At 54.2% G+C, this 23,827-nt stretch overlaps 1 protein-coding gene across 7 annotated transcripts in view; it reads right to left on the reverse strand.

Moving 5' to 3' along the window:
* Positions 1-23,827, reverse strand: part of LOXL3 (lysyl oxidase like 3) — a 275,024-nt gene that overhangs the window by 187,383 nt on the left and 63,814 nt on the right. For all 7 annotated transcript variants that reach the window (XM_077280484.1, XM_077280490.1, XM_077280487.1 and 4 more), the window contains exon 2: positions 14,485-14,796. In XM_077280484.1, coding sequence (XP_077136599.1) covers positions 14,485-14,788 — 304 coding nt within the window. In that variant the 5' untranslated portion in view covers positions 14,789-14,796. The remainder of the gene's footprint in view (positions 1-14,484; positions 14,797-23,827) is intronic.

A 23,827-nucleotide genomic window follows, 5' to 3' on the forward strand; every position in this document is an offset into this window, starting at 1 on the left:
GCAGAGGATCAGGAAGTGGCAGCGCTGTGGACGCACCGTGTGTTCTCTGCCATCTATGGGTGTGTGCAGAGGATCCGGTAGTGGCAGCGCTGTGGACGCACCGTGTGTTCTCTGCCGTCTATGGGTGTGTGCAGAAGATCAGGAAGTGGCAGCGCTGTGGACGCACCGTATGTTCTCTGCCGTCTATGGGTGTGTGCAGAGGATCAGGAAGTGGCAGCGCTGTGGACACATCGTATGTTCTCTGCCGTCTATGGGTGTGTGCAGACGATCAGGAAGTGGCAGCGCTGTGGACGCACCGTGTGTTCTCTGCCGTCTATGGGTGTGTGCAGACGATCCGGAAGTGGCAGCGCTGTGGACGCACCGTATGTTCTCTGCCGTCTATGGGTGTGTGCAGGCGATCAGGAAGTGGCAGCGCTGTGGACGCACCGTGTGTTCTCTGCCATCTATGGGTGTGTGCAGACGATCAGGATATGGCAGCGCTGTGAACGCACCGTATGTTCTCTGCAGTCTATGGGTGTGTGCAGACGATCAGGAAGTGGCAGCGCTGTGGACGCACCGTATGCTCTCTGCCGTCTATGGGTGTGTGCAGACGATCAGGAAGTGGCAGCGCTGTGGACGCACCGTATGTTCTCTGCCATCTATGGGTGTGTGCAGACGATCAGGAAGTGGCAGCGCTGTGGACGCACCGTATGTTCTCTGCCATCTATGGGTGTGTGCAGAGGATCCGGTAGTGGCAGCGCTGTGGACGCACCGTGTGTTCTCTGCCGTCTATGGGTGTGTGCAGACGATCAGGAAGTGGCAGCGCTGTGGACGCACCGTATGTTCTCTGCCGTCTATGGGTGTGTGCAGACGATCAGGATATGGCAGCGCTGTGAACGCACCGTATGTTCTCTGCAGTCTATGGGTGTGTGCAGAGAATCCGGATGTGGCAGCGCTGTGGACGCACCGTATGTTCTCTGCCATCTATGGGTGTGTGCAGACGATCAGGAAGTGGCAGCGCTGTGGACGCACCGTGTGTTCTCTGCCATCTATGGGTGTGTGCAGAGGATCCGGTAGTGGCAGCGCTGTGGACGCACCGTGTGTTCTCTGCCGTCTATGGGTGTGTGCAGAAGATCAGGAAGTGGCAGCGCTGTGGACGCACCGTATGTTCTCTGCCGTCTATGGGTGTGTGCAGAGGATCAGGAAGTGGCAGCGCTGTGGACACATCGTATGTTCTCTGCCATCTATGGGTGTGTGCAGACGATCAGGAAGTGGCAGCGCTGTGGACGCACCGTATGTTCTCTGCCGTCTATGGGTGTGTGCAGACGATCAGGAAGTGGCAGCGCTGTGGACGCTCCGTATGTTCTCTGCAGTATATGGGTGTGTGCAGAGGATCCGGAAGTGGCAGTGCTGTGGACGCACCGTATGTTCTCTGCCGTCTATGGGTGTGTGCAGACGATCCGGAAGTGGCAGCGCTGTGGACGCACCGTGTGTTCTCTGCAGTCTATGGGTGTGTGCAGACGATCAGGAAGTGGCAGCGCTGTGGACGCACCGTGTGTTCTCTGCCGTCTATGGGTGTGTGCAGACGATCAGGAAGTGGCAGCGCTGTGGACGCACCGTGTGTTCTCTGCCGTCTATGGGTGTGTGCAGACGATCCGGATGTGGCAGCGCTGTGGACGCACCGTGTGTTCTCTGCCATCTATGGGTGTGTGCAGACGATCCGGAAGTGGCAGCGCTGTGGACGCACCGTATGTTCTCTGCCATCTATGGGTGTGTGCAGACGATCAGGAAGTGGCAGCGCTGTGGACGCACCGTATGTTCTCTGCCATCTATGGGTATGTGCAGGCGATCAGGAAGTGGCAGCGCTGTGGACGCTCCGTATGTTCTCTGCCATCTATGGGTGTGTGCAGGCGATCAGGAAGTGGCAGCGCTGTGGACGCACCGTATGTTCTCTGCCGTCTATGGGTGTGTGCAGACGATCCGGATGTGGCAGCTCTGTGGACGCACCGTATGTTCTCTGCCGTCTATGGGTGTGTGCAGACGATCAGGAAGTGGCAGCGCTGTGGACGCACCGTGTGTTCTCTGCCATCTATGGGTGTGTGCAGACGATCCGGAAGTGGCAGCGCTGTGGACGCACCGTATGTTCTCTGCCATCTATGGGTGTGTGCAGGCGATCAGGAAGTGGCAGCGCTGTGGACGCTCCGTATGTTCTCTGCCATCTATGGGTGTGTGCAGGCGATCAGGAAGTGGCAGCGCTGTGGACGCACCGTATGTTCTCTGCCGTCTATGGGTGTGTGCAGACGATCCGGAAGTGGCAGCGCTGTGGACGCACCGTGTGTTCTCTGCCGTCTATGGGTGTGTGCAGACGATCAGGAAGTGGCAGCGCTGTGGACGCACCGTGTGTTCTCTGCCGTCTATGGGTGTGTGCAGACGATCAGGAAGTGGCAGCGCTGTGGACGCACCGTATGTTCTCTGCCGTCTATGGGTGTGTGCAGACGATCAGGAAGTGGCAGCGCTGTGGACGCACCGTATGTTCTCTGCCGTCTATGGGTGTGTGCAGACGATCCGGATGTGGCAGCGCTGTGGACGCACCGTGTGTCCTCTGCCATCTATGGGTGTGTGCAGACGATCAGGATGTGACAGCGCTGTGGACGCACCGTATGTTCTCTGCCATCTATGGGTGTGTGCAGACGATCAGGATGTGACAGCTCTGTGGACGCACCGTATGTTCTCTGCCGTCTATGGGTGTGTGCAGACGATCAGGAAGTGGCAGCGCTGTGGACGCACCGTATGTTCTCTGCTGTCTATGGGTGTGTGCAGACGATCAGGAAGTGGCAGCGCTGTGGACGCACCGTGTGTTCTCTGCCATCTATGGGTGTGTACAGACGATCCGGAAGTGGCAGCACTGTGGACGCACCGTATGTTCTCTGCCGTCTATGGGTGTGTGCAGACGATCAGGAAGTGGCAGCACTGTGGACGCACCGTATGTTCTCTGCCGTCTATGGGTGTGTGCAGACGATCAGGAAGTGGCAGCGCTGTGGACGCACCGTGTGTTCTCTGCCATCTATGGGTGTGTGAAGACGATCAGGAAGTGGCAGCGCTGTGGACGCACCGTATGTTCTCTGCCGTCTATGGGTGTGTGCAGACGATCCGGATGTGGCAGCGCTGTGGACGCACCGTGTGTCCTCTGCCATCTATGGGTGTGTGCAGACGATCAGGATGTGACAGCGCTGTGGACGCACCGTATGTTCTCTGCCGTCTATGGGTGTGTGCAGACGATCAGGAAGTGGCAGCGCTGTGGACGCACCGTATGTTCTCTGCCATCTATGGGTGTGTGCAGACGATCAGGAAGTGGCAGCGCTGTGGACGCACCGTATGTTCTCTGCCATCTATGGGTGTGTGCAGACGATCAGGATGTGACAGCTCTGTGGACGCACCGTATGTTCTCTGCCGTCTATGGGTGTGTGCAGACGATCAGGAAGTGGCAGCGCTGTGGACGCACCGTATGTTCTCTGCTGTCTATGGGTGTGTGCAGACGATCAGGAAGTGGCAGCGCTGTGGACGCACCGTGTGTTCTCTGCCATCTATGGGTGTGTACAGACGATCCGGAAGTGGCAGCGCTGTGGACGCACCGTGTGTCCTCTGCCATCTATGGGTGTGTGCAGACGATCAGGATGTGACAGCGCTGTGGACGCACCGTATGTTCTCTGCCGTCTATGGGTGTGTGCAGACGATCCGGATATGGCAGCGCTGTGGACGCACCGTATGTTCTCTGCCATCTATGGCTGTGTGCAGACGATCCGGATGTGGCAGCGCTGTGGACGCACCGTATGTTCTCTGCCATCTATGGGTGTGTGCAGATGATCTGGATATGGTAGCGCTGTGGACGCACCGTATGTTCTCTGCCATCTATGGGTGTGTGCAGACGATCTGGAAGTGGCAGCGCTGTGGACGCACCGTGTGTTCTCTGCAGTCTATGGGTGTGTGCAGAGGATCCGGATGTGGCAGCGCTGTGGACGCACCGTATGTTCTCTGCCGTCTATGGGTGTGTGCAGACGATCCGGAAGTGGCAGCGCTGTGGACGCACCGTGTGTTCTCTGCCATCTATGGGTCTGTGCAGACGATCCGGAAGTGGCAGTGCTGTGGACGCACCGTGTGTTCTCTGCAGTCTATGGGTGTGTGCAGACGATCAGGAAGTGGCAGCGCTGTGGACGCACCGTATGTTCTCTGCCATCTATGGGTGTGTGCAGATGATCAGGAAGTGTCAGCGCTGTGGACGCACCGTGTGTTCTCTGCCATCTATGGGTGTGTGCAGACGATCCGGATATGGCAGCGCTGTGGACGCACCGTGTGTTCTCTGCCGTCTATGGGTCTGTGCAGACGATCCGGAAGTGGCAGCGCTGTGGACGCACCGTATGTTCTCTGCCATCTATGGGTGTGTGCAGACGATCCGGAAGTGGCAGCGCTGTGGACGCACCGTATGTTCTCTGCAGTCTATGGGTGTGTGCAGAGGACCCGGAAGTGGCAGCGCTGTGGACGCACCGTATGTTCTCTGCCGTCTATGGGTGTGTGCAGACGATCAGGAAGTGGCAGCGCTGTGGACGCACCGTGTGTTCTCTGCCGTCTATGGGTCTGTGCAGACGATCCGGAAGTGGCAGCGCTGTGGACGCACCGTATGTTCTCTGCCATCTATGGGTGTGTGCAGAGGACCCGGAAGTGGCAGCGCTGTGGACGCACCGTATGTTCTCTGCCGTCTATGGGTGTGTGCAGACTATCAGGAAGTGGCAGCGCTGTGGACGCACCGTATGTTCTCTGCCGTCTATGGGTGTGTGCAGACGATCAGGAAGTGGCAGCGCTGTGGACGCACCGTGTGTTCTCTGCCGTCTATGGGTCTGTGCAGACGATCCGGAAGTGGCAGCGCTGTGGACGCACCGTGTGTTCTCTGCCGTCTATGGGTGTGTGCAGACGATCCGGAAGTGGCAGCGCTGTGGACGCACCGTATGTTCTCTGCAGTCTATGGGTGTGTGCAGACGATCAGGATGTGGCAGCGCTGTGGACGCACCGTATGTTCTCTGCAGTCTATGGGTGTGTGCAGACGATCAGGAAGTGGCAGCGCTGTGGACGCACCGTGTGTTCTCTGCCATCTATGGGTGTGTGCAGACGATCCGGAAGTGGCAGCGCTGTGGACGCTCCGTGTGTTCTCTGCCGTCTATGGGTGTGTGCAGACGATCCAGATGTGGCAGCGCTGTGGACGCACCGTGTGTTCTCTGCCATCTATGGGTGTGTGCAGACGATCAGGAAGTGGCAGCGCTGTGGACGCACCGTATGTTCTCTGCCGTCTATGGGTGTGTGCAGACGATCAGGAAGTGGCAGCGCTGTGGAGGCACCGTATGTTCTCTGCCATCTATGGGTGTGTGCAGAGGATCCGGATGTGGCAGCGCTGTGGACGCACCGTGTGTTCTCTGCCGTCTATGAGTGTGTGCAGACGATCAGGAAGTGGCAGCGCTGTGGACGCACCGTATGTTCTCTGCCGTCTATGGGTGTGTGCAGACGATCAGGAAGTGGCAGCGCTGTGGACGCACCGTGTGTTCTCTGCCGTCTATGGGTGTGTGCAGACGATCCGGAAGTGGCAGCGCTGTGGACGCACCGTGTGTTCTCTGCCATCTATGGGTGTGTGCAGACGATCAGGATATGGCAGCGCTGTGAACGCACCGTATGTTCTCTGCCGTCTATGGGTGTGTGCAGACGATCAGGAAGTGGCAGCGCTGTGGACGCACCGTGTGTTCTCTGCCGTCTATGGGTGTGTGCAGACGATCAGGAAGTGGCAGCGCTGTGGACGCACCGTATGCTCTCTGCCGTCTATGGGTGTGTGCAGACGATCAGGAAGTGGCAGCGTGTGGACGCACCGTATGTTCTCTGCCATCTATGGGTGTGTGCAGAGGATCCGGTAGTGGCAGCGCTGTGGACGCACCGTATGTTCTCTGCAGACTATGGGTGTGTGCAGACGATCAGGAAGTGGCAGCGCTGTGGACGCACCGTGTGTTCTCTGCCGTCTATGGGTGTGTGCAGACGATCAGGAAGTGGCAGCGCTGTGGACGCACCGTATGTTCTCTGCCGTCTATGGGTGTGTGCAGACGATCCGGAAGTGGCAGCGCTGTGGACGCTCCGTATGTTCTCTGCTGTCTATGGGTGTGTGCAGACGATCCGGAAGTGGCAGCGCTGTGGACGTACCGTATGTTCTCTGCCGTCTATGGGTCTGTGCAGACGATCCGGATGTGGCAGCGCTGTGGACACATCGTATGTTCTCTGCCATCTATGGGTGTGTGCAGACGATCAGGAAGTGGCAGCTCTGTGGACGCACCGTATGTTCTCTGCCGTCTATGGGTGTGTGCAGACGATCAGGAAGTGGCAGCGCTGTGGACGCACCGTGTGTTCTCTGCCGTCTATGGGTCTGTGCAGACGATCCGGAAGTGGCAGCGCTGTGGACGCACCGTGTGTTCTCTGCCGTCTATGGGTGTGTGCAGACGATCCGGAAGTGGCAGCGCTGTGGACGCTCCGTGTGTTCTCTGCCGTCTATGGGTGTGTGCAGACGATCCAGATGTGGCAGCGCTGTGGACGCACCGTGTGTTCTCTGCCATCTATGGGTGTGTGCAGACGATCAGGAAGTGGCAGCGCTGTGGACGCACCGTATGTTCTCTGCCGTCTATGGGTGTGTGCAGACGATCAGGAAGTGGCAGCGCTGTGGACGCACCGTATGTTCTCTGCCATCTATGGGTGTGTGCAGAGGATCCGGATGTGGCAGCGCTGTGGACGCACCGTGTGTTCTCTGCCGTCTATGAGTGTGTGCAGACGATCAGGAAGTGGCAGCGCTGTGGACGCACCGTATGTTCTCTGCCGTCTATGGGTGTGTGCAGACGATCAGGAAGTGGCAGCGCTGTGGACGCACCGTGTGTTCTCTGCCGTCTATGGGTGTGTGCAGACGATCCGGAAGTGGCAGCGCTGTGGACGCACCGTGTGTTCTCTGCCATCTATGGGTGTGTGCAGACGATCAGGATATGGCAGCGCTGTGAACGCACCGTATGTTCTCTGCCGTCTATGGGTGTGTGCAGACGATCAGGAAGTGGCAGCGCTGTGGACGCACCGTGTGTTCTCTGCCGTCTATGGGTGTGTGCAGACGATCAGGAAGTGGCAGCGCTGTGGACGCACCGTATGCTCTCTGCCGTCTATGGGTGTGTGCAGACGATCAGGAAGTGGCAGCGCTGTGGACGCACCGTATGTTCTCTGCCATCTATGGGTGTGTGCAGAGGATCCGGTAGTGGCAGCGCTGTGGACGCACCGTATGTTCTCTGCAGACTATGGGTGTGTGCAGACGATCAGGAAGTGGCAGCGCTGTGGACGCACCGTGTGTTCTCTGCCGTCTATGGGTGTGTGCAGACGATCAGGAAGTGGCAGCGCTGTGGACGCACCGTATGTTCTCTGCCGTCTATGGGTGTGTGCAGAGGATCAGGATGTGGCAGCGCTGTGGACACATCGTATGTTCTCTGCCATCTATGGGTGTGTGCAGACGATCAGGAAGTGGCAGCGCTGTGGACGCACCGTATGTTCTCTGCCGTCTATGGGTGTGTGCAGACGATCAGGAAGTGGCAGCGCTGTGGACGCACCGTGTGTTCTCTGCTGTCTATGGGTGTGTGCAGATGATCAGGATATGGCAGCGCTGTGAACGCACCGTATGTTCTCTGCAGTCTATGGGTGTGTGCAGAGAATCCGGATGTGGCAGCGCTGTGGACGCACCGTATGTTCTCTGCCATCTATGGGTGTGTGCAGACGATCAGGAAGTGGCAGCGCTGTGGACGCACCGTGTGTTCTCTGCCATCTATGGGTGTGTGCAGAGGATCCGGTAGTGGCAGCGCTGTGGACGCACCGTATGTTCTCTGCCGTCTATGGGTGTGTGCAGAGGATCAGGATGTGGCAGCGCTGTGGACACATCGTATGTTCTCTGCCATCTATGGGTGTGTGCAGACGATCAGGAAGTGGCAGCGCTGTGGACGCACCGTATGTTCTCTGCCGTCTATGGGTGTGTGCAGAGGATCCGGAAGTGGCAGCGCTGTGGACGCACCGTATGTTCTCTGCCATCTATGGGTGTGTGCAGACGATCCGGAAGTGGCAGCGCTGTGGACGCACCGTATGTTCTCTGCCGTCTATGGGTGTGTGCAGACGATCAGGAAGTGGCAGCGCTGTGGACGCACCGTATGTTCTCTGCCGTCTATGGGTCTGTGCAGACGATCCGGAAGTGGCAGCGCTGTGGACGCACCGTATGTTCTCTGCCGTCTATGGGTGTGTGCAGACGATCCGGAAGTGGCAGCGCTGTGGACGCACCGTGTGTTCTCTGCTGTCTATGGGTGTGTGCAGACGATCAGGATATGGCAGCGCTGTGAACGCACCGTATGTTCTCTGCAGTCTATGGGTGTGTGCAGAGGATCCGGATGTGGCAGCGCTGTGGACGCTCCGTATGTTCTCTGCCGTCTATGGGTGTGTGCAGAGGATCAGGAAGTGGCAGCGCTGTGGACGCACCGTGTGTTCTCTGCCATCTATGGGTGTGTGCAGAGGATCCGGTAGTGGCAGCGCTGTGGACGCACCGTGTGTTCTCTGCCGTCTATGGGTGTGTGCAGAAGATCAGGAAGTGGCAGCGCTGTGGACGCACCGTATGTTCTCTGCCGTCTATGGGTGTGTGCAGAGGATCAGGAAGTGGCAGCGCTGTGGACACATCGTATGTTCTCTGCCGTCTATGGGTGTGTGCAGACGATCAGGAAGTGGCAGCGCTGTGGACGCACCGTGTGTTCTCTGCCGTCTATGGGTGTGTGCAGACGATCCGGAAGTGGCAGCGCTGTGGACGCACCGTATGTTCTCTGCCGTCTATGGGTGTGTGCAGGCGATCAGGAAGTGGCAGCGCTGTGGACGCACCGTGTGTTCTCTGCCATCTATGGGTGTGTGCAGACGATCAGGATATGGCAGCGCTGTGAACGCACCGTATGTTCTCTGCAGTCTATGGGTGTGTGCAGAGGATCAGGAAGTGGCAGCGCTGTGGACGCACCGTATGCTCTCTGCCGTCTATGGGTGTGTGCAGACGATCAGGAAGTGGCAGCGCTGTGGACGCACCGTATGTTCTCTGCCATCTATGGGTGTGTGCAGACGATCAGGAAGTGGCAGCGCTGTGGACGCACCGTATGTTCTCTGCCATCTACGGGTGTGTGCAGAGGATCCGGTAGTGGCAGCGCTGTGGACGCACCGTGTGTTCTCTGCCGTCTATGGGTGTGTGCAGACGATCAGGAAGTGGCAGCGCTGTGGACGCACCGTATGTTCTCTGCCGTCTATGGGTGTGTGCAGACGATCAGGATATGGCAGCGCTGTGAACGCACCGTATGTTCTCTGCAGTCTATGGGTGTGTGCAGAGAATCCGGATGTGGCAGCGCTGTGGACGCACCGTATGTTCTCTGCCGTCTATGGGTGTGTGCAGACGATCAGGAAGTGGCAGCGCTGTGGACGCACCGTGTGTTCTCTGCCATCTATGGGTGTGTGCAGAGGATCCGGTAGTGGCAGCGCTGTGGACGCACCGTGTGTTCTCTGCCGTCTATGGGTGTGTGCAGAAGATCAGGAAGTGGCAGCGCTGTGGACGCACCGTATGTTCTCTGCCGTCTATGGGTGTGTGCAGAGGATCAGGAAGTGGCAGCGCTGTGGACACATCGTATGTTCTCTGCCATCTATGGGTGTGTGCAGACGATCAGGAAGTGGCAGCGCTGTGGACGCACCGTATGTTCTCTGCCGTCTATGGGTGTGTGCAGACGATCAGGAAGTGGCAGCGCTGTGGACGCTCCGTATGTTCTCTGCAGTCTATGGGTGTGTGCAGAGGATCCGGAAGTGGCAGCGCTGTGGACGCACCGTATGTTCTCTGCCGTCTATGGGTGTGTGCAGACGATCCGGAAGTGGCAGCGCTGTGGACGCACCGTGTGTTCTCTGCAGTCTATGGGTGTGTGCAGACGATCAGGAAGTGGCAGCGCTGTGGACGCACCGTGTGTTCTCTGCCGTCTATGGGTGTGTGCAGACGATCAGGAAGTGGCAGCGCTGTGGACGCACCGTGTGTTCTCTGCCGTCTATGGGTGTGTGCAGACGATCCGGATGTGGCAGCGCTGTGGACGCACCGTGTGTTCTCTGCCATCTATGGGTGTGTGCAGACGATCCGGAAGTGGCAGCGCTGTGGACGCACCGTATGTTCTCTGCCATCTATGGGTGTGTGCAGACGATCAGGAAGTGGCAGCGCTGTGGACGCACCGTATGTTCTCTGCCATCTATGGGTATGTGCAGGCGATCAGGAAGTGGCAGCGCTGTGGACGCTCCGTATGTTCTCTGCCATCTATGGGTGTGTGCAGGCGATCAGGAAGTGGCAGCGCTGTGGACGCACCGTATGTTCTCTGCCGTCTATGGGTGTGTGCAGACGATCCGGATGTGGCAGCTCTGTGGACGCACCGTATGTTCTCTGCCGTCTATGGGTGTGTGCAGACGATCAGGAAGTGGCAGCGCTGTGGACGCACTGTATGTTCTCTGCCGTCTATGGGTGTGTGCAGACGATCAGGAAGTGGCAGCGCTGTGGACGCACCGTGTGTTCTCTGCCATCTATGGGTGTGTGCAGACGATCCGGAAGTGGCAGCGCTGTGGACGCACCGTATGTTCTCTGCCATCTATGGGTGTGTGCAGACGATCAGGAAGTGGCAGCGCTGTGGACGCTCCGTATGTTCTCTGCCATCTATGGGTGTGTGCAGACGATCCGGAAGTGGCAGCACTGTGGACGCACCGTATGTTCTCTGCCGTCTATGGGTGTGTGCAGACGATCAGGAAGTGGCAGCGCTGTGGACGCACCGTGTGTTCTCTGCCATCTATGGGTGTGTGCAGACGATCAGGAAGTGGCAGCGCTGTGGACGCACCGTATGTTCTCTGCCATCTATGGGTGTGTGCAGACGATCAGGAAGTGGCAGCACTGTGGACGCACCGTATGTTCTCTGCCGTCTATGGGTGTGTGCAGACGATCAGGAAGTGGCAGCGCTGTGGACGCACCGTGTGTTCTCTGCCATCTATGGGTGTGTGCAGACGATCAGGAAGTGGCAGCGCTGTGGACGCACCGTGTGTTCTCTGCCGTCTATGGGTGTGTGCAGACGATCAGGAAGTGGCAGCGCTGTGGACGCACCGTATGTTCTCTGCCGTCTATGGGTGTGTGCAGACGATCCGGATGTGGCAGCGCTGTGGACGCACCGTGTGTCCTCTGCCATCTATGGGTGTGTGCAGACGATCAGGATGTGACAGCACTGTGGACGCACCGTATGTTCTCTGCCATCTATGGGTGTGTGCAGACGATCAGGAAGTGGCAGCGCTGTGGACGCACCGTATGTTCTCTGCCGTCTATGGGTGTGTGCAGACGATCAGGAAGTGGCAGCGCTGTGGACGCACCGTATGTTCTCTGCTGTCTATGGGTGTGTGCAGACGATCAGGAAGTGGCAGCGCTGTGGACGCACCGTGTGTTCTCTGCCATCTATGGGTGTGTACAGACGATCCGGAAGTGGCAGCACTGTGGACGCACCGTATGTTCTCTGCCGTCTATGGGTGTGTGCAGACGATCAGGATGTGACAGCGCTGTGGACGCACCGTATGTTCTCTGCCATCTATGGGTGTGTGCAGACGATCAGGAAGTGTCAGCGCTGTGGACGCACCGTGTGTCCTCTGCCATCTATGGGTGTGTGCAGAGGATCCGGATGTGGCAGCGCTGTGGACGCACCGTATGTTCTCTGCAGTCTATGGGTGTGTGCAGACGATCAGGAAGTGGCAGCGCTGTGGACGCACCGTATGTTCTCTGCTGTCTATGGGTGTGTGCAGACGATCAGGAAGTGGCAGCGCTGTGGACGCACCGTATGTTCTCTGCAGTCTATGGGTGTGTGCAGACGATCAGGAAGTGGCAGCGCTGTGGACGCACCGTATGTTCTCTGCCGTCTATGGGTGTGTGCAGACGATCAGGAAGTGGCAGCGCTGTGGACGCACCGTATGTTCTCTGCTGTCTATGGGTGTGTGCAGACGATCAGGAAGTGGCAGCGCTGTGGACGCACCGTATGTTCTCTGCAGTCTATGGGTGTGTGCAGACGATCAGGAAGTGGCAGCGCTGTGGACGCACCGTATGTTCTCTGCAGTCTATGGGTGTGTGCAGAGGATCAGGAAGTGGCAGCGCTGTGGACGCACCGTGTGTTCTCTGCCGTCTATGGGTGTGTGCAGACGATCAGGAAGTGGCAGCGCTGTGGACGCACCGTATGTTCTCTGCTGTCTATGGGTGTGTGCAGACGATCAGGAAGTGGCAGCGCTGTGGACGCACCGTGTGTTCTCTGCCATCTATGGGTGTGTACAGACGATCCGGAAGTGGCAGCACTGTGGACGCACCGTATGTTCTCTGCCGTCTATGGGTGTGTGCAGACGATCAGGATGTGACAGCGCTGTGGACGCACCGTATGTTCTCTGCCATCTATGGGTGTGTGCAGACGATCAGGAAGTGTCAGCGCTGTGGACGCACCGTGTGTCCTCTGCCATCTATGGGTGTGTGCAGACGATCAGGATGTGGCAGCGCTGTGGACGCACCGTGTGTTCTCTGCCATCTATGGGTGTGTGCAGACGATCAGGAAGTGGCAGCACTGTGGACGCTCCGTGTGTTCTCTGCCGTCTATGGGTGTGTGCAGACGATCAGGAAGTGTCAGCGCTGTGGACGCACCGTGTGTTCTCTGCCGTCTATGGGTGTGTGCAGACGATCAGGAAGTGGCAGCACTGTGGACGCACCGTATGTTCTCTGCCGTCTATGGGTGTGTGCAGAGGATCCGGATGTGGCAGCGCTGTGGACGCACCGTATGTTCTCTGCAGTCTATGGGTGTGTGCAGACGATCCGGATGTGGCAGCACTGTGGACGCACCGTGTGTTCTCTGCCGTCTATGGGTGTGTGCAGAGGATCCGGATGTGGCAGCGCTGTGGACGCACCGTGTGTTCTCTGCCGTCTATGGGTGTGTGCAGACGATCCGGATGTGGCAGCGCTGTGGACGCACCGTGTGTTATCTGCCGTCTATGGGTGTGTGCAGACGATCAGGAAGTGGCAGCACTGTGGACGCACCGTATGTTCTCTGCCGTCTATGGGTGTGTGCAGACGATCCGGATGTGGCAGCGCTGTGGACGCACCGTGTGTTCTGTGCCGTCTATGGGTGTGTGCAGACGATCAGGATGTGACAGCGCTGTGGACGCACCATGTGTCCTCTGCCATCTATGGGTGTGTGCAGACGATCAGGATGTGGCAGCGCTGTGGACGCACCGTGTGTTCTCTGCCATCTATGGGTGTGTGCAGACGATCCGGTAGTGGCAGCGCTGTGGACGCACCGTATGTTCTCTGCCGTCTATGGGTGTGTGCAGACGATCCGGTAGTGGCAGCACTGTGGATGCACCGTATGTTCTCTGCCATCTATGGGTGTGTGCAGACGATCCGGTAGTGGCAGCGCTGTGGACGCACCGTGTGTTCTCTGCCGTCTATGGGTGTGTGCAGACGATCCGGTAGTGGCAGCACTGTGGATGCACTGTATGTTCTCTGCCGTCTATGGGTGTGTGCAGACGATCCGGATGTGGCAGCGCTGTGGACGCACCATGTGTCCTCTGCCATCTATGGGTGTGTGCAGACGATCAGGAAGTGGCAGCGCTGTGGACGCACCGTATGTTCTCTGCCATCTATGGGTGTGTGCAGACGATCAGGAAGTGGCAGCGCTGTGGACGCACGGTGTGTTCTCTGCCGTCTATGGGTGTGTGTAGACGGTCCGGACATGGCAGCGCTGTGGACGCACCGTATGTTCTCTGCCATCTATGGGTGTGTGCAGACGATCAGGAAGTGGCAGCGCTGTGGATGCACGGTGTGTTCTCTGCCGTCTATGGGTGTGTGTAGACGGTCCGGACATGGCAGCGCTGTGGACGCACCGTATGTGGACGCACCGTGTGTTCGCCTGCCTATTGAGCGCATGTGACTCCTCTGTGATCACTGCACCATGCGGTTTCACGGCGTCCAGCACATTCCCTGGGTGACATTTGTGTTGGGAGACGCGCGGCTCAGACATGCTGCGGTCTGGAGTGACGCTCCGGTGTTGGTCTCCGTGGGTGTCTGTGGACGTGTAGTGGACATGGGATTTGTTGAAATCCCCCCATTATTCTGTACAATCTGGATGCTGCACATGCAAGCAGCGTCCGACCCGCAGCATTGGTCTGCACACGCCCTTACATTCTGATCCTGGGAAACATGCAGAATTCTGAATGCAGCTCTGGATGTGACTGGAGCGGGGCACAGACATGACCAATAACCCTTTCACTTTCCAGTGATCACACAGGAATGGCCGAGCTGTGGGTGACAGCCGGTATTGGGTGCGGGGTGTACGGTGGGTGCTGGCGGTAACCTACCTATTCCTTTCCCGTATTTGGCGCTGTGCGTCCACCCCGTGGCCTCCGTAAACCCCAGATGGCGGCACAGAATGTGAGCGTTCTCCATGGTGAAGTCATCGTCGCAGATTGTGCCCCATTCCTGGTTGTAGAAGACTTCGATCCGCCCCTCGTTGTGCTTTCGGGGGTACCCGGCCAGGCGAAACTTCAGGCTGCTGCTCTGTGTGGGCGAGCGGCTGGAAGGTTGTGGGGTGTGTTGTGTCCATCCAGGAACGATGGCTGAGAGTACGCAGACCACCCACAACCCAGCGCAGAGACGTCCCATGGTGTGACCTGAGGACACAAAGCACAGTCGTTACTGACCACTGGAGGGCGATCCTCCACAACACCCCAGAACGTGAAGGCGGTGACCACAGCCAGGAGAAGAAATGATGGGGAGGACGGGGTTACACAGCCCGAGCCCTCCACAGGAAACGATACTGGCATGACACTAGACCACCAGGGACACTAACATTACACTAGACCGCCCGGGACACTAACATTATAGTAGACCACCAGGGACACTAACATTAGATTAGGCCACGAGGGACAGTAACATTACACTAGACCACCAGGGACACTAACATTACACTAGACCAACAGGGACGCTAACTCTACACTAGACCAAGAGGGACGCTAACTCTACACTAGACCAAGAGGGACACTAACACTACACTAGACCAAGAGGGACACTAACACTACACTAGACCACCAGGGACACTAACATTACACTAGACAACCAGGGACGCTAACACTACACTAGACCAAGAGGGATGCTAACTCTACACTAGACCAAGAGGGATGCTAACTCTACACTAGACCAAGAGGGACGCTAACTCTACACTAGGCCAACAGGGACGCTAACTCTACACTAGACCAAGAGGGACGCTAACTCTACACTAGACCAAGAGGGATGCTAACTCTACACTAGACCAAGAGGGATGCTAACTCTACACTAGACCAAGAGGGACGCTAACTCTACACTAGGCCAACAGGGACGCTAACTCTACACTAGACCAAGAGGGACGCTAACTCTACACTAGACCAAGAGGGATGCTAACTCTACACTAGACCAAGAGGGACACTAACACTACACTAGACCAACAGGGACGCTAACATTACACTAGACAACCAGGGACGCTAACACTACACTAGACCAACAAGGACGCTAACTCTACACTAGACCAAGAGGGACGCTAACACTACACTAGACCAAGAGGGACACTAACATTACACTAGACCAAGAGGGACGCTAACACTACACTAGACCAAGAGGGACACTAACTCTACACTAGACCAAGAGGGACGCTAACACTACACTAGACCAAGAGGGACGCTAACTCTACACTAGACTAACAGGGACGCTAACATTACACTAGACCAACAGGGACACTAACATTATACTAGACCGCCCGGGACACTAACATTAGACTAGGCCACGAGGGACAGTAACATTACACTAGACCAAGAGGGACGCTAACACTACACTAGACCAAGAGGGACACTAACTCTACACTAGACCAAGAGGGATGCTAAAACTACACTAGACCAAGAGGGACGCTAACTCTACACTAGACCAAGAGGGACGCTAACACTACACTAGACCAAGAGGGACGCTAACACTACACTAGACGAACAGGGACACTAACATTACACTAGACCAACAGGGACGCTACCACTACACTAGACCAAGAGGGACGCTAACACTACACTAGACCAACAGGGACGCTAACACTACACTAGACCACCAGGGACGCTAACACTACACTAGACCAACAGGGACGCTAACACTACACTAGACCACCAGGGACACTAACACTACACTAGACCACCAGGGACACTAACATTATACTAGACCAACAGGGACGCTAACTCTACACTAGACCAACAGGGACGCTAATTCTACACTAGACCAAGAGGGACGCTAACTCTACACTAGACCAAGAGGGACGCTAAAACTACACTAGACCAAGAGGGACGCTAACACTACACTAGACCACCAGGGACACTAACACTACACTAGACCACCAGGGACACTAACATTATACTAGACCACCAGGGACACTAACATTATACTAGACCAAGAGGGACGCTAACTCTACACTAGACCAAGAGGGACGCTAACTCTACACTAGACCAAGAGGGACGCTAAAACTACACTAGACCAAGAGGGACACTAACACTACACTAGACCAAGAGGGACACTAACACTACACTAGACCAAGAGGGACACTAACACTACACTAGACCAAGAGGGACGCTAACACTACACTAGACCAAGAGGGACACTAACTCTACACTAGACCAAGAGGGACGCTAACACTACACTAGACCAAGAGGGACGCTAACTCTACACTAGACTAACAGGGACGTTAACATTACACTAGACCAACAGGGACACTAACATTATACTAGACCGCCCGGGACACTAACATTAGACTAGGCCACGAGGGACAGTAACATTACACTAGACCAAGAGGGACGCTAACACTACACTAGACCAAGAGGGACACTAACTCTACACTAGACCAAGAGGGACGCTAAAACTACACTAGACCAAGAGGGACGCTAACTCTACACTAGACCAAGAGGGACGCTAACACTACACTAGACCAAGAGGGACGCTAACACTACACTAGACGAACAGGGACACTAACATTACACTAGACCAACAGGGACGCTACCACTACACTAGACCAAGAGGGACGCTAACACTACACTAGACCAAGAGGGATGCTAAAACTACACTAGACCAAGAGGGACACTAACATTAGACTAGACCACCAGGGACGCTAACACTACACTAGACCAAGAGGGACGCTAACTCTACACTAGACCAACAGGGATGCTAAGTTTACACTAGACGAAGAGAGACGCTAACACTACACTACACCAAGAGGGACACTAACTCTACACTAGACCAAGAGGGACGCTAACTCTACACTAAACCAACAGGGACGAAAGCATTACACTAGACCAATAGGGACGCTAACATTACACTAGACAACCAGGGACGCTAACACTACACTAGACCAAGAGGGACGCTAACTCTACACTAGACCAAGAGGGACGCTAACTCTACACTAGACCAAGAGGGACGCCAACACTACACTAGACCAAGAGGGATGCTAACTCTACACTAGACTAACAGGGACACTAACACTACACTAGATCAACAGGGACGCTAACACTACACTAGACCACCAGGGACACTAACACTACACTAGACCACCAGGGACACTAACACTACACTAGACCACCAGGGACACTAACATTATACTAGACTGCCCGATACACTAACATTACACTAGACCAACAGGGACGCTAACTCTACACTAGACCAACAGGGACGCTAATTCTACACTAGACCAAGAGGGACGCTAACTCTACACTAGACCAACAGGGACGCTAAGTCTACACTAGACCAAGAGGGACGCTAAAACTACATTAGACCAAGAGGGACGCTAACTCTACACTAGACCAAGAGGGACGCTAACACTACACTAGACCAAGAGGGATGCTAACTCTACACTAGACCAACAGGGATGCTAAGTCTACACTAGACCAAGAGGGACGCTAACTCTACACTAGACCAACAGGGACGCTAAGTCTACACTAGACCAAGAGGGACGCTAAAACTACACTAGACCAAGAGGGACGCTAACTCTACACTAGACCAAGAGGGACGCTAACACTACACTAGACCAAGAGGGACGCTAACACTACACTAGACGAACAGGGACACTAACATTACACTAGACCAACAGGGACGCTACCACTACACTAGACCAAGAGGGACGCTAACACTACACTAGACCAAGAGGGATGCTAAAACTACACTAGACCAAGAGGGACACTAACATTAGACTAGACCACCAGGGACGCTAACACTACACTAGACCAAGAGGGACGCTAACTCTACACTAGACCAACAGGGATGCTAAGTTTACACTAGACGAAGAGAGACGCTAACACTACACTACACCAAGAGGGACACTAACTCTACACTAGACCAAGAGGGACGCTAACTCTACACTAAACCAACAGGGACGAAAGCATTACACTAGACCAATAGGGACGCTAACATTACACTAGACAACCAGGGACGCTAACACTACACTAGACCAAGAGGGACGCTAACTCTACACTAGACCAAGAGGGACGCTAACACTACACTAGACCAAGAGGGACGCTGTTGTGGATTCTGTTTTTGGGCTCCCTCTGGTGGTTACAACTGGTACTGGGTGACTTTGGTGGGTTGCGGTCTCTGGTTTCCACCTGTCCATCAGAGGCTGGGTGTTTCCTATTTAACCTGGCCTTCCTGTCATTCCCTTGCCGGCTATCAATGTATCAGTGTGTCTCTGTTACCTTTGCTACCTGCTCCTAGGCCTTCAAGACAAGCCAAGTCTGGATTTCCCTGTTTCATGTTTGCTTTCATGTTTTTTGTCCAGCTTGCAGATATGTAATTCTCTGCTGCTGGTTGCTCTAGTGGGCTGAAATTACCACTCATGTACCATGAGTTGGCACATGAGTTCAAGTAATTTCAGGATGGTATTTTGAAGGGTTTTTCAGCTGACTGCGCAGTTTACCTTTTGTATCCTCTGCTATCTAGCTTAAGCGGGCCTCATTTTGCTGAATCTGTTTTCATAACTACGTTTGTGCCTTCCTCTCATTTCACCGTCATTATATGTGGGGGGCTGCTATTTCTGTGGGAATATTTCTCTGGAGGCAAGATAGGTCTGTGATTCTTCTGATAGGGGTAGCTAGATCTCCGGCTGGCGCGACACGTCTAGAGTCCCCCCAGGCAGGGCCGGACTGGGACTAAAATTCAGCCCTGGCATTTGAAGTTACACAGGCCCACAGGTGACTGTATAATATCTTTGTACACTTGTAGGCAGGGCCGGTGTTAGGCAAAGTGGGGCCCTAGGCAAAGTTTAAAATGGGTCCCCAAATGCTAACATATTGCACATCACACAGAAGCCTTTCTGTTGTATTTACGTGCGCTGAGTTCAGGCCGCTAAACGAGTTTGATCGACAATACTGAAGTTGTTCAACGCTTGTTTCCCGGCCTCTTTCCACCAGCTGAGGAATAATGATGAGACAGAACGATCACTAATAGATCACTAACAGATCACCATACAGTATCATGTTTTCAGCAGCACATCTACAGTTTACACTGGCAATGTGCTGCTGACAACAAGGCTTTTTGTTCCAGCAAAAACAATCCGAATATGCAGCATTTTACTTGTTTAGTAAAATACACCCCATAGTCCTCCATATATTATAATGTGCTCCATAGTCCTCCATATAGTATAATACACTCCCTATAGTCCTCCATATATTAAAATACACTGCTCAGTCCTCCACATAGTATAATACACTCCTCATAGTCCTCCATATAGCATAATACAATCCTCATAGTCCTCCATATAGCATAATACAATCCTCATAGTGCTCCATATAGTATAATGCACCGCCACAGTCATCCATGTAGTACAATTCACTTCCCATAGTATAATGCACCCCATAGTTCTTCATATAGTATAACGTATTCCCCATAGTCCTCGATACAGTATAATGCAGCCCACATATAGTATAATGCAGCCACCCCAGAGTATAATGCAGCCACCCCAGAGTATAATGCAGCCACCCCAGAGTATAATGCAGCCACCCCACAGAGTATAATGCAGCCACCCCAGAGTATGTAACCCCCATAGAATATAATACAGCCCACCTCCCCATAATATATAATGTAGCCCCCCATAGAATATAATGCAGCCCCCCATAGTATATAACGCAGCCTCCCCCATAGAATATAATATACCCCCACAATAGTATATAACACAGCCACATAGTACATAACATGGCCTCCCCCATAGAATATAATATACTCCCCATAGTATATAGCAAAGCCCGCATATTATATAGCACAAACCGCATAGTATACAGCACAGCCTGCATACTATAGCACAGCTCGCGTAGTAGATAACACAGCCCACACAGCAGTATTCAGCACAGACCACACAGTAGTATACAGCACAGACCACACAGTAGTATACAGCACAGCCCACGTAGAAGTATACAGCACAGTCCACACAGTAGTATACAGCACAGCCCACAGAGTAATATATACAGCACAGCCCACAAAGTAATATATACAGCACAGCCCACAAAGTAATATATACAGCACAGCCCACAGAGAACTATATACAGCACAGCCCACAGAGAACTATATACAGCACAGCCCAGAGTACTATATACAGCACAGCCCACAGAGCACTATACACAGCACAGCCCACAGAGTACTATATACAGCACAGCCCAGAGTACTATATAAAGCACAGCCCAGAGAGTACTATATACAGCACAGCCCACAGAGTACTATATACAGCACAGCCCAGAGAGTACTATATACAGCACAGCCCACAGAGTACTATATACAGCACAGCCCACAGAGTACTATACACAGCACAGCCCACAGAGTACTATATACAGCACAGCCCACAGAGTACTATATACAGCACAGCCCACAGAGTACTATATACAGCACAGCCCACAGAGTACTATATACAGCACAGCCCACAGAGAACTATATACAGCACACAGTAGTATACAGCACAGAGCACAGCCCACAGAGAACTATATACAGCCCACAGTAGTATACAGCACAGAGCACAGCCCACAGAGAACTATATACAGCCCACAGTAGTATACAGCACAGAGCACAGCCCACAGAGAACTATATACAGCACAGAGCACAGCCCACAGAGAACTATATACAGCCCACAGTAGCATACAGCACAGAGCACAGCCCACAGATAACTATATACAGCCCACAGTAGTATACAGCACAGAGCACAGCCCACAGAGTACTATATACAGCCCACAGTAGTATACAGCACAGAGCACAGCCCATAGAGTACTATATACAGCCCACAGTAGTATACAGCACAGAGCACAGCCCAGAGAACTATATATAGCACACAGTAGTATACAGCACAGAGCACAGCCCACAGAGTACTATATATAGCACAGAGCACACAGTAGTATACAGCACAGAGCACAGCCCACAGAGAGCTATATACAGCCCACAGTAGTATACAGCACAGAGCACAGCCCACAGAGAGCTATATACAGCCCACAGCAGTATACAGCACAGAGCACAGCCCACAGAGTACTATATACAGCCCACAGTAGTATACAGCACAGAGCACAGCCCACAGAGTACTATATACAGCCCACAGTAGTATACAGCACAGAGCACAGCCCACAGAGTACTATATACAGCCCACAGTAGTATACAGCACAGAGCACAGCCCACAGAGAACTATATACAGCCCACAGTGGTATACAGCACAGAGCACAGCCCACAGAGAACTATATACAGCCCACAGTAGTATACAGCACAGAGCACAGCCCACAGAGTACTATATACAGCCCACAGTAGTATACAGCACAGAGCACAGCCCAGAGAACTATATATAGCACACAGTAGTATACAGCACAGAGCACAGCCCACAGAGTACTATATATAGCACAGAGCACACAGTAGTATACAGCACAGAGCACAGCCCAGAGAACTATATATAGCACACAGTAGTATACAGCACAGAGCACAGCCCACAGAGTACTATATATAGCACAGAGCACACAGCAGTATACAGCACAGCCCACAGAGAGCTATATACAGCCCACAGTAGTATACATCACAGAGCACAGCCCACAGAGAGCTATATACAGCCCACAGTAGTATACAGCACAGAGCACAGCCCACAGAGAGCTATATACAGCCCACAGCAGTATACAGCACAGAGCACAGCCCACAGAGAACTATATACAGCCCACAGCAGTATACAGCACAGAGCACAGCCCACAGAGAACTATATACAGCCCACAGCAGTATACAGCACAGAGCACAGCCCACAGAGAACTATATACAGCCCACAGCAGTATACAGCACAGAGCACAGCCCACAGAGAACTATATACAGCCCACAGCAGTATACAGCACAGAGCACAGCCCACAGAGAACTATATACAGCCCACAGCAGTATACAGCACAGAGCACAGCCCACAGAGAACTATATACAGCCCACAATAGTATACAGCACAGAGCACAGCCCACAGAGAACTATATACAGCACAGCCCACAGAGTACTATATACAGCACAGCCCACAGAGTACTATATACAGCACAGCCCAGAGTACTATATACAGCACAGCCCACAGAGTACTATATACAGCACAGCCCACAGAGAACTATATACAGCACACAGTAGTATACAGCACAGAGCACAGCCCACAGAGAACTATATACAGCCCACAGTAGTATACAGCACAGAGCACAGCCCAGAGAGCTATATACAGCCCACAGTAGTATACAGCACAGAGCACAGCCCACAGAGAACTATATACAGCCCACAGCAGTATACAGCACAGAGCACAGCCCACAGAGAACTATATACAGCCCACAGCAGTATACAGCACAGAGCACAGCCCACAGAGAACTATATACAGCCCACAGTAGTATACAGCACAGAGCACAGCCCACAGAGAACTATATACAGCCCACAGCAGTATACAGCACAGAGCACAGCCCACAGAGAACTATATACAGCCCACAGCAGTATACAGCACAGAGCACAGCCCACAGAGAACTATATACAGCCCACATCTCTTCTCTTCCTCCCCTCACCTCCTCCGAGAATGGCCCCACAGTCCAGAAAAAAAACAAAACTCTCCTCACCTCTCCTCGTGCCCAGCGTTGCTTCCTGGTTCCTGCTCCTGTCTCAGCAGCTGCAGTCTGCCCGGGACACAGCAGGTACGTGATGATATGACATCATCGCGCACCCGCAGTGTCAGAGGCAGAGCGGGGAATGATGGGAGAGGAGCGTCTGTAGACGCTCTCCTCCATCATTGCATTCAACTGTACCGGCGTCTATACGCCGGTATAGTTGAATGCGACGGCGGGGGCGGCGGATTGAGCGGCCCACCACTGGCACCGGCCCTTCTGGCATTTGCCAGAAGTGCCCTATGGCCAGTCCGGCCCTGCCCCCAGGAATGTTCCCCGGCTGCTGTTAGTTGAGTGTTGAGGTTCAGGATCGCGGTCAGCTCAGGTTCCATCACCCTAGAGCTCGTCCTGTTTTTGCCCGTGTTATGTGTTTAATTCCCTGCCATTGGGAACATGACAGTATAGCCGGCCCACAAAGTGTTAATTGTTTGGGCTGAAGCAGGAGGAAAAGAAGTGTTGAAGGGAAATTTTTTTTTTTTTTTTTCCCCCTCAGAGTTTTGCTGCCTAGCCCTTAATTGCTGTCTAGCTGCTTCTT

The sequence above is a fragment of the Ranitomeya variabilis genome, chromosome 1 (genome assembly GCF_051348905.1).
Source record: "Ranitomeya variabilis isolate aRanVar5 chromosome 1, aRanVar5.hap1, whole genome shotgun sequence".
Lineage (NCBI taxonomy): Eukaryota > Metazoa > Chordata > Amphibia > Anura > Dendrobatidae > Ranitomeya > Ranitomeya variabilis.